At 38.1% G+C, this 12034-nt stretch overlaps 2 protein-coding genes across 3 annotated transcripts in view; both read left to right on the forward strand.

Moving 5' to 3' along the window:
• The window catches only part of LOC139941841 (dmX-like protein 2), a 77516-nt gene that overhangs the window by 46249 nt on the left and 19233 nt on the right, over positions 1 to 12034 (forward strand). Inside the window, exons 22-27 of one of the 2 annotated variants that reach the window (XM_071938466.1) lie at positions 772 to 950; positions 2180 to 2429; positions 3137 to 3341; positions 7282 to 7402; positions 8803 to 8907; positions 9679 to 9717. In XM_071938466.1, coding sequence (XP_071794567.1) covers positions 772 to 950; positions 2180 to 2429; positions 3137 to 3341; positions 7282 to 7402; positions 8803 to 8907; positions 9679 to 9717 — 899 coding nt within the window. The remainder of the gene's footprint in view (positions 1 to 771; positions 951 to 2179; positions 2430 to 3136; positions 3342 to 7281; positions 7403 to 8802; positions 8908 to 9678; positions 9718 to 12034) is intronic. The other variant, XM_071938467.1, reaches the window with a different exon arrangement.
• Positions 1 to 12034, forward strand: part of LOC139941842 (serine/threonine-protein kinase ULK3-like) — a 181249-nt gene that overhangs the window by 32482 nt on the left and 136733 nt on the right. The window lies entirely within an intron of this gene.

Consider the following 12034-nt stretch of genomic DNA (forward strand, 5'->3'; position numbering starts at 1 on the left):
CAACATATGCATAAAATAACCAACCTGTGTAAATTTGAGCTCAATCGGTCATCGAAGTTGCGAGATAATGATGAAAGAAAAATCACCCTTGTCACATGAAGTTGTGTGCTTTCTGATGCTTGATTTCGAGACCTCAAATTCTAAACTTGAGGTCTCGAAATCAAATTCGTGGAAAATTATTTATTTCTCGAAAACTAAGGCACTTCAGAGAGAGCCGTTTTTCACAATATTTTATACCATCAACCTCTCCCCATTACTTAATCAAGAAAGGTTTTATGATGATAATTATTTTGAGTTATTACCAATAGTGTCCACTGCCTTTAAATAATCTCTTTCCCAACTAGACTTAAAGGGTTTGGGTACTTTTTGTAACAGAAAACACAATGTCCACAGATTTACGTTAAATCTACACGGTTTGAACATGATGATAGAAAGCTTCCCTTAAATACTACTTGCTGAGGTGTGTTACTTTTTGAGAAATGATTAAAACAATGTCGCGAATTTTTTTTACGCGACTCTCCTGAAAACATCCCTTTTTGTCTCAAAAACTAGCTGAAACTTCTACAGGTAAATTATATAACATACATTTTCAATCACAGTGAGTTGGGATTCATGTCCTGACCCAAAACTTGATCTACAAAAGGTATCAAACCCCTTTGAACTTATCTTTTGTAAATAAATAAATACAAGTGTTCAAGAATAAGTTGAAAGGTATAAAAACAGAGCTCTGAAAGTTAAACAAAATACTTTTGATTAATTTTTGACTGGTAGCCAATACAAGCAGCACCGGTGACCAGACCCTGACTAAGCAGCGGAACCGTTATATGTTACGTCTGATGGGAAAGGCAAGTAGCGGACGCCTTCCAGCATCGGCCACGGAAGAGAAACCGACCCCAAGAGATGTGTTTGTGCCTCCTGAGACGAGCATCATGGATTACTTCATGATCAAGGTGAGATGGAGAAACAAAAACTAACGTATTAATTTTAATTTTTATCCATACACCGATGTGTGTTAGCACTGTATACTCAGTACTTCCCCGAATCCTGTGAAAAAACATCACGGGCATATTACTCAGGTGGGATTCGAACCCACGACCCTTGCAATTCTAGAGCAGTGTCTTACCAAATAGACTATCAAGAGTGCCTGGTAGCTAGAGGCAGTTCAAATCCTATGTTTTAGCAGTGGGTACTGCAACGATAGTAGATGTTAACTTTGCATCGGGGAAGTACTGAGTATACAGTGCTAACCCACATCAGTGTATTGGTAAGAACTAAAATTAATGTTCTTTATCCCCGATGCAAATTTAACATCTATTATGTAAACCTAACATCTATGAGATTTGAGGCATTGTTTGGTGAGGTATCAATATATATTTGGTTTGTGGCGACACCATGTGTGTATTTACTTGCAAGGTAGATTTTGCTCTTTAGAGAACCGTCTTGCTTTATATTCTACTACCGCGGAGTAGACCTTTGGAATTTAGGAGACCTCTCAGTTCTGAAAATAACTTTCCTACTTTTTAACTACTACCTGGTAGGTAGATAATGTTCTGAGACTACTACGTAAGGTTTTAGTGAATCGTTATTACTTCCCGAACATATATTAGGTCGTGGGTTTGAATTCCACCTGAGTGATTTGCCTGTTGAAGTATACAGTGCTTAATACACATCGTTGTAAGGATAACAAACTATATTTTTTATCCTGATGCAACACTCTTAACAAACCGTTTGTATAAAAAATATTGCACTTAAAGTAAGGTATTATTTTTGAGTTGAACAAACACAAGACTGTCAAAATTGTAAGTTTACTGACCAATGCTCAAAAACACTGGCCTCGATCCTGCAGTCCATTGTAAATTTCAAGCCCATAATGTTTTCATGATTGAAATATCATGCCTCCTTCTGGCACATTTTCCAAATATTTTCCATGGTTTATATATTCCCAGCCTTACATCCCACCCAGTCAAGAAGGCATTGACTTTGACTCGATAGCTAGTTACAGCTCAACAAAGTCAACATTCGAACAGAATTTTTGTGTTTAAAGATATGACAAAGTAGGGTATCATTATTTTTTAATTGTAAAAAAAAAAACACATTGCCAAATTTGTCTAGTTATAATTTTACAAGTCCAATGCTAAAACACACTTGCTGATTATTATCTACGGTTTATAATCCCCAGCCTTACATCCCACCCAACCAAGAGGGCATTGACTTTGACTCCGATGCTAGCGACAGCTCGGACGACGAAGACTACGACGATGATCTTGACCCCTTCGGACCACCCAAGAAGCACTCCCTGCCCCAGCCCGGTGAGACGGAACACACGGACCCCAGCTCTTTCAGTTGGTGTTTGATGCGCTATGCCTTCGTTAAGCTTGTACTCCATAAGATACAGACGTTTCTTCCAACTAGCGGAATAGAACTGGCTGGTAAGTTGAATCTATGTTTTGTAATTGTTTTTTTAGTTTATTTATTTGCAACCACAGGACAATACAAAGTATGATTCGATTAAAATACAGCAATCTAAAAATCATCAAGGTGCTTCCAATATAGGAATACATTAAAACATACAAAAAAATATATATAAACATATATATACTTTAAATTTGGTGTGGTCGAGCTTAAAAAGTTGTTAGAAAAAATATCAGGATGGAGAAACAAGCCCAAAACAGGCCAACAGGGGTAAGGGTCTCAGAAATAATTTTGTAAATATAAATGTCAAAATATATATTTTATTTATTATTTTATTAATTTTAGCAGTTTCCTTCCTGATAGATGACATCAAACAAGGGTTCAAAATAATCATTGAAAGAAAATACAAAAACGAAAAGGCAAAAATTTCATGGTTCTGCTTACCGTAAGCAAAGAATCGTCATTTATGGAAGCAGGGAAATCCACGCTTACGTCAAGCGCATTTCACTGGTTAGCAGAGATTATTGCTTGTGCACGTGCATACTCCATGTTACTAGACATTCTTCGCTTACACAGCTAGCACAAAAACTTGGCTCTTGCATAATAAGCAGAGAATGGTGATTATAAGTGCAGAATTTGGCGGTAAGTAGAGCCGCGATATTTGGGCCCAGTCATACTTTCATTTGGCAATTTTCCCACATCATTTTCCTTTTTTGTCCAACAGAGCTCCCTGTCTCCTCTCCCAAGCTGCACAGCATTCTGAAGCTCCTGGAGCAGTGGCAGCAGGCCATGATGAGGAAGTTAGATCTATTCGCTGGACCCCCAGTGGATTACATACCTGGGTGTAGCGTAGACACGCCTAGCGCTGTTGGAGGCCCCGCCCTACTGCTCTATAAGGGGCTTCTGGAACCCACTAACACACCTTTCAGGTATGAGAGACAATGAATAATAATAATAATAATTAGGATTTGAAACTTTGCATGGTGGAGATAAGATATAGAAGAGTTTGCGGTAACACCATGTAATAATCTCTAAATGAGTTGGGGCGGTTCTGAAAAGAACCATTGGTTTAACTCGACGTTTCGATAATAATAATAATACAGCATTAAAGGATCTATGTACTTTTTGTAGGACAAAAAACACAATTTCCACAGGTTTACTTACACAGTTTGAAGATAATGATAGTAGAAAGCTTCCCTGAAAATAATACCCGCTGAGGTGCTGTAGCTTTTGAGAAATTAGTAAAACAATGTCATGAAAATATTTTTCGTCGCACTGTTTATGAGACAAAAATTATTTTAGCCTGTAAAAACACATTTTCATGACGTTGTTTTACTCATTACTCAAAATCTACAGCAACTAATATTTTAAGGTACGCTCTCTACTATCATTATCGTCAAACGGTGTAAGTTTAATGTAAATCTGTGGACTTTGTGTTACAAAAAGTACCCAAATCCTGTAATCAGGCGCACTTTACTGAAAACATTCAAACGAACGCCACACAATGTTCCAAGGAAATGCATTCATTACTTGTTTTTTAATAATACGCACATTGATCCTTGTCATTTGAAACGTGTTGACAACCAACACTGTCCTTGTGCCCTCTTCCTTCATAATGCCCCATTCTTAGACTCGAAGTCAACACTTGAACATCATTTTTTTTATTAAAGGTATCACACAGTAAGGTATTAGTATTGTATTACAAAAAAACCAAACTGCCAAACTTGTTATTTTACTGGCGCGATGCTAACAATACATCACTGGTCTATTCCCTTCCCTTCCTATGCTCTGTCTCCTTCCTCTGTACTCTACCCTTTCCCTGTACCTGTCCCTTCCTTTCTACCCTTTTATTTCTCTCCTCTAAACCTCCTCTTCCCTCATACACCTTCCGTCTCTTCATAATAATAATAAAATTAACTGTATTTATGACGCACTTTTTGCCAAAGGATACAAAGCGTCTGGTATTATTACTGCAAGGAGTGGGACATAGTTTTAGATATAAGACCTAATCCTTAGCACCATGTAATGGTTTACAAGGTGCTGTGGCGCGATTAGCTGCCAATCCAGTCAGGAACAACGGGGCGAACCCCTTCTCTTTTTACATGCATATGTACAACATGGGACCAACAACTTTACCATCTGAAGGACGAAGCAATGGTTAAGTGTTATTGCTTAAGGATACAAGTGTCACGGCTAGGGATTCGAACCCACACTCTGCTGATCAGAAACACCTGCGTTTGAATTCGGTGCTCTAAACCGCTCGGCCACGACACTTCATACCCTGCACTTTACTTGAACCCTTCCCTTCCCTTCCCATATACCGTTTCCCTTCATCCTTCATCATGTGTTTACTTAAACAAAAATGAAGTTTTAATTGCAAGAGGTAGTCAACCCTCTACACTAGGCCTGGGTGAATTATTCAAATATCCTATCCGTAACCGCGAATGCCTTTTTTTTCTTAACCGGATATCCGCATAGGGCGCGAATACTTATTTATAAACAGAATAGTTCTGTAATAACAACCAACTAACCGGATATTCTTTAATATCCGAATATCCGTGGACGTCGGGCGACAACTGATAGGAATGTTCTGTCTGAATCCTTTTGAAATTTCTATTAAGACAGCATAAAACAGCATAAATTAAGTATGTAACTATGCTCACCTCCGTGAAGAGTTAAAACAATGACATTTCTGACGTAATTTGTTCAGAAACTTACTGTAAAAAAACTGTGTCATGCAGATTTTATGAAATTTAGGCTCTTTAAAAAGCTCTTGACACAAGACAGCTTGACAATTTTGTTTTTGCTAAACAAATATTGAGTCAGGTATCAGCCACAACAATGCAAACTTCGGGCTGGTATTCTGCTTCTGCTAAGCAATATTTTTCTGAGTTTTTGTGCTTACAGGCTTTATGAAATAGGGCCCAGATAATTAACTGGGGTCGATTATGAAATTTAAGCTCTTGAAAAGCCCTTCGATGCCAAGACTTAGACTTTGGAGAAAGACAAAATCTTTAAAAAAAACTAAAAAAAACTCAACAATGGATCCTGAAACCCGTCTCAAGATTTTACAACACTGCTTCGGATGGTTCCTTTTTTTCCATCAACATGAGGCTCATGAAAATGAAAGGACAGATCTTTGTTTTTAATGAGACAGAAAACATAGCAGAAACAGTTTTGAGGTTTTAATTAGTTGGTAATTGGAAACAAAGTTTTAATTGCTTATTAGAAAAAAATATATTTTTGTCTGTTCATAGAATCAAGCCACAATTTTTTTTCTCTTGTATTTTTAGCATAGTCCAACCAAACTAGTTCTTTGGTGAAAGTTGCTTTGCATAGACTTTTGGGTCTGGAACAAGTCTTCATACTTTTCTCTGTTTCATGTGTTTTTACTCTAACCATTGATTTTTATGGTCCAGAAACTATGATTGAAACTTTCTGGTTAAAGGACCAATGGGACTTTGCACTGTACAAAACCCATCCATGAGGCACATGAAAATGAAAGAAACTGATTGAAGGACAGATTTTTGTTTTTAATGAAACAGAAAACATAGCAGAAACGGTTTCAAAGTTTTAATTGCTTATCAGAAAAAGGACCTGCGTATGAAGTATTGTTGTCTGTTCATGGATCCAAGTCACAATTTTGTTTCCTGTATTTTTAGCATAGTTCAACCGAACTAGTCCTTTAGTGAAAGTTGCTTTGCATAGACTTTTTGGGTCTGGACCAAGTTTTTGTCGCTTCTTTATATGTGTGTTTTTTTGCTGTTAATGTTGAATTTCATGATCCGAAAAGAGAGATTAAAACTTTCTGGTAAAAGAACCAAGGGGACCTTTCCCTGAAGCCATCCATGAGGCACATGGAAATGAAAGAAACTACTTGAAGGACAGATTTTTATTTTTAATGAGGCAGAAAATATAGCAGATATGGTTTCAAAGTTTTAATTAGTTGCTAACTAAAAACAAAGTTTTAATTGCTTATCAGAAGAAAAAAAGAATGCTGTAAAAAATATTTTGGTCTGTTTTCCTGGAATTCAAGTAAAACTTTTTTTCTCTCATTTGTTTTAATGTAGTTCAACCAAACACGTTCTTTGGTCAACCAAACAGTTGCTCTATTGAAAGTTCACAAAAATAATATTCATCTCAGAAGATAGAAGATTATTTTAACATATGTACACATACGCAACTCTCCTAAAACATTGCTCAATGATTTTCATCGTTTTTTTCCCTAAGAAATGACTAATGAAGCTGAAACTTTTACAGGTAAAAGTATCAGTAAATTATATTACATACATCTTCATTCTGAGTGAGTAGGGATTCATGTCATGGCCCACAAACATTATCTACAAAATATATCAAAACCATTTAAACAGCTACTTGGGCGGAATGTTTTTGACAGAAATGCTATTTTAACTTGTTTACAATGCGTTTGTTCTCCATTTAAATGTAATTTTGATAGGTGCACACTTCTGAATTTTTCGAAGTTTTGAAAATTTAAAAACACTTCTACCGTTGACGGTGCGCATAAAAATTACGCTTTGACGCCATGCTTGGGAGTTTGCTTTTTTGTACCTCAACGCTGCAGCAAAGCGGCTGTACAAATTGGAGCTCCCAACTATGATGCAACATGAGTGATTCGTAATGGTGCTTTTTGCGAATCTTTCAGAAGAGCGCTGGATAAGGGTATTCAAATTGGATGTTTTTTTTTACACAATTAAAATCTATTTATAGTCATATGACTGGTTTTCCTCATTAATTGAAAACATTTTAAATGAAATTCAGCAAAGTTCACAACTTGACATTTCCGTTCAAGCAGGTCTTTATAAAAACTTTTCTGTATTCAAGTTATTTTGACTTTTGTTTTACCCTCAGGTGTAAACAGAGCACTGCGCTCCCTTCTAAACGTCTTTGGAACTACTTAGTGAGGCAGGAAGTGGTACAAGACATCTTCATTACGTACATCTTCAAGAAGAAGAGAGGCCTGGAGGATACAGTGAGTGTTTTCTAATGAGGAGAATTGGTGTAATTAGTGACGCTTAGCAGGGGTTGAAACGTGCACCCTTGCACCCCCTATTACTATGTAGTAATTAAATTGATTAAGAATTTGTTTCATTTAACAGTTTTCAACAATTTTTGCCTGAGGTGTATTGCTGCAATTGCGTACTACGTTCCTTTGGTGGTTATTCTTGAGCTAAGCTGAAAACTTTTTTTGCTGAGCAAGAACAGGTCACCCTTGCCCCTCCCCACCAGTCACTGGTCTGACACTAGTTTTTACTAATATATGTAATAATACATTAACTCTTTAAAAACTATTTTGAATTTGATGTTTTTTTCAAAAAAAAAAAGCAAAACTATTTTGCTTAGCAGAAACAGGTCACCCTCCCCCAACCGTTAACTGGTCGGAAACTTGCCAATGATAAATAAATTCATAAAACATTATTTCCAACTAATAAGTTTTCTAAAATTTAGCATGAAGTGTATTGCCCCAAGCACTACTACATCCCAATTGTGTATTCTTGAGGTAAGCACAAAACTATTGTGCGGAAAACAGGGCAGAAACACATCACCCTTGTTCATGGAACCTAGGGCTTAATGTCCCATCTGAAGGACTAAGCAATTGCGAGTGTCAAGACTGGGATATGAATCGACACATGAAGCAGGTTCGGGCGTTGACCTTTAGTAAATTTGCTGTTTAAATCACGCATGCCTGGTCTTTGTTTCAATCAACCATGATTAGTCGGTTGATTTGCCAAATATGGCAACCAGCATGGCGACGGCGAATCAAAGAGAGAAAAAGCCACCCAAACTTGCTCTTTGCTGATGAGGAACACCGTCAGAGCATAAGTCACTCTTTATGGCCGCTGATCGGTGTAATTACCAAAATCGTCCAGTGCCTTTAAGTCCAGTCGACTCTAGTCAGCCGCCACCTGAACTTGTTCTCTTCTGATGAGAAACACCACCAGACCTCAAGTCACTCTTTGAGGCCGCTGATCGGTGTAATTACCAAAAGTGTCCAGTGCCTGTAAGTCCAGTCGACTCTAGTCAGTCGCCACCTGAACTTGCTCTCTGCTGATGAGAAAACACCACCAGACCTCAAGTCACTCTTTGAGGCCGCTGATCGGTGTAATTACCAAAAGTGTCCAATGCCTTTAAGTCCAGTCGACTCTAGTCAGTCGCCACCTGAACTTGTTCTCTGATGGGAAACACCAGCGGACCTCAAGTCGCTCTTTGAGGCTGCTGATTGGTGTAATTATCAAAAGTGTCCAGTGCCTGTAAGTCCAGTCGACTTTAGTCAGCCGCCACCTGAACTTGCTCTCTGCTAATCAGAAACACCACCAGAGTTTGAGTCACTCTTTCAAATCGTTGATTAGTGCATTTGTGTTGCATTTACAGGTGGATTCAGTGAGAGGTATGGCGGGATTTCCCCCGGCAACGACCTCCAAGGTTAGGGTCATCCACAAGGAACAGGAGAAGATTCCAGCGTTTTGCTTCAACAAGGTTTGTCACTTTTCTTATCCCCGCGGAATAATTATTTGATAATGACAGGCATGATTTTCTTCCTACTCGTAAGTTTTCTGATTTTGTATCCCTTGGAAAAATCTGTGAAAAATTGTTGTTCATAAACCCTGAAAAGTATATTAGGGGATTTACCTTGTGTACATGTAGGACAGCCCTGGTTTTTTTAATTAATAAATGATTAAAACAATTGGTTTCAAAAATCAAATGACCAGAGGGCATGGAGGCAATGACCAAGGGCATCAAGTCAATGGCCAGGGGGCATGGAGGCAATTGTGATATATCATCAGGCCTGGTATAGGTGTTGCATTTGACATGAACCTTTGAAATGTTTTCCGATATGTTTCATTTTACATGGCATGTCACATTATAGTTTTGTGAATGTCATAAAAGCTTTGTTTGGTAATGACCATGTGACTTGCATGAAATGATCATGAGATTGAAGTGAATCGGCCATGTGATTGATATGAAGTGACCATGTGATTGACATGAATGTGACTGTTAGGCTGTATCCGAATTGGCGGCTACGGCTACGGCTGTTTCTAAGGGTGTTGCTAAGGACGTCCTATACCTCAACGCATGGGGATGCGAACAATCTAGCCAGAGCCGTATTCGCCAATTCGGTTCGGCCTTATCGTAGAGACTGATTGATTTTGTGGCGGTCATGTGTTTTACCATGTGATAATCATTTGACTAACCTTCCACTTTTATTATACCCATTCCTTCCTACCGTCCATTTCCTGAAAACCATAGGCCGACTGGAAGAATGTAACAATGAACGGCGAATACAGAGTATGTGCCCCTGACTCGATCCGAGCAAACTAACATTTCATAGCGAAACCAAACTCTTTCCTGTTTTTTTGTTCCTCTTCCTTGTCCTTCTGCACGCAATGTTTTGTTTCAGGTTGAGGGTAGCCATGAAGAACAAATGCCTGTTGTTGTTCTCCCTTTTTATTTAAAGGTCAAAACAGTCTCGTAGGGTTTACGGGGACCATTCTTAAAGACACTGGACACTATTGGTAATTGTCAAAGACCAGTCTTCTCACTTGGTGTATCTCAACAATAGCACAAAGTAACAAACCTGTGAAAATTTGAGATAATAAATGGAAGAAAAAACACCCTTGGCACACAAAGTTGTGTGCTTTCAGATGCTTGATTTTAGGACCTCAAATTCTAAATCTGAGGTCTCGAAATCAAATTCAAATATTTTAGTGGAACACAACTTCTTTCACAAAAACTATGTTACTTCAGAGCCATTTCTCACAATGTTTTATACTATCAACAGCTCTCCAGTGCTTGTTACCAAGTGAGTTTTCATGCAAACAATTATTTTGAGTAGTTACCAGTAGTGTCCAGTTCTTTAAAGACAGTGTTCACGTTTGGTAATTGTCTAACAATGTCAATTCAATTTGGGTTTTATTTACCAAACAAAAAGTCAAAGGACTAAAAACTATTACTCTAAAGCAATTACTTAAAAACATTTAAACTCAAAACATTGATAAGTTTAGTGCAAAACCTCAAAGGCATCATATTCTTCTTGGGTCTGATTTTCTCGATTATTTTGCCCTAAGAACAAAAACGAGCAATTTTTGTTTGGAATAGCCTGAAAAGTCTACTAGGGCTCTTTACCAAAATCACAGCTTCGGCTCTGGATTCAGTTTAAGCTAGCTTGGCCCTGCAGTTGTTTAGGCAGATGCGCTTTCATTGTGCACATGCTCATCCAGGGCTTCAGACGAGAGGACCGAGCCTGAAGCCGAATCCAGAGCCAAAGCCGTTTCATTAAGGGCCCAGGTCAGCCCTTGCACTGGTCAACTGTTATCAGGTCAGCCCTTGTACTGGTCAACTGTCACCAGGTCAGCCCTTGTACTCAATAAAAGCAACCCCTAACAAGGACGACACCCTCAAATAGATTTTTATTTGTTTTAAAAAGACCTTTCTTTTAGGTCAAATTATACTTTCTCAGATTTTATTTAATCTCACACGCAAGTGGATACTAATTTGTCCTTTCGAACCTGAACAAGATGTCTCCAAGATGCCTAGGAACACGCTTAACAATTAAAACAAGCTTAGCTTGCTAGATAAGCCATTAATCCTTTCCTCTAAGCATGGTACGCAACTAATAGAGCAGTAAATAACCGCCATGGCCAACTACGTAGATCTGCTGATAGGTTGGGTCATAATTTTTCCCTGTTTTTTTTTACTGCTGATTTATAGGCTAAGTTATAAAGGAAGGTACAATAAAAAGTCACATGTGAAACGTTGCTGTCAATTACAGTGGTTAATTTCTGAGAAAACATCAAGGCAAATTTTGGGGATTCACATTTTATTAATAATAGGCTGTGTACTCTCTAGGGAGCTGAGATGGTGTAAGGAATGATTTAAGGCCCAGTGACCACAGGTATTAATGTACAGCACCATGAGCCTCACTGCGTGACGGACCTGAGCGCTATATAAGAAGCCACTATTATTATTGTAAAGAGAGAGAGAGACGGAAGGTGAGAGAGCCGGTTCTCTACTTAATAAAGGACGAGCATTCGCCAACATACATTTCGATAATAATAAATTCACAAGCCAATGACGTTTATATGAAAATCTCTTCTACACAGGTTTTTATACTTCCAACCCATAAAAACATACAAAAAGTTATATAACACTACAGTATACACTACATGTAGCCTACATAATACAGTGCACGAAGTTCACCAAAAGGTCAGCACACACAGAGGCTAATGGACGCACGTGTGTGACAGTCCTGCCTGGTATACACACACGGTTTTACAAACAAAACGATCCGAATAGAGAGCTACAAAATCACAATAATTTGGGCATTAATGAGGGCAAAAACACAGAATAATACTCACACATATCTCTACAACTCTATTGATCCCATATAAATAGGTTTTTGGAGCATAGCCAGAGCCATGCTCCCTATAAAAATAGAGAGAATCACAGACCCAATAAAATAAGTCGCTCTTCCGAGTCGAAGCTATAGAAAAAGAGGGCGATTGACACGTTACAATACCAAAAGTTAACTTTGAACAAATCCAACAATGAGGGCGCACTTTGGATTCCTACATTATTATTTAATTATAATAAAAATTACAATAGT

The sequence above is a fragment of the Asterias amurensis genome, chromosome 9 (assembly GCF_032118995.1).
Source record: "Asterias amurensis chromosome 9, ASM3211899v1".
Taxonomy (NCBI): Eukaryota; Metazoa; Echinodermata; class Asteroidea; order Forcipulatida; family Asteriidae; genus Asterias; species Asterias amurensis.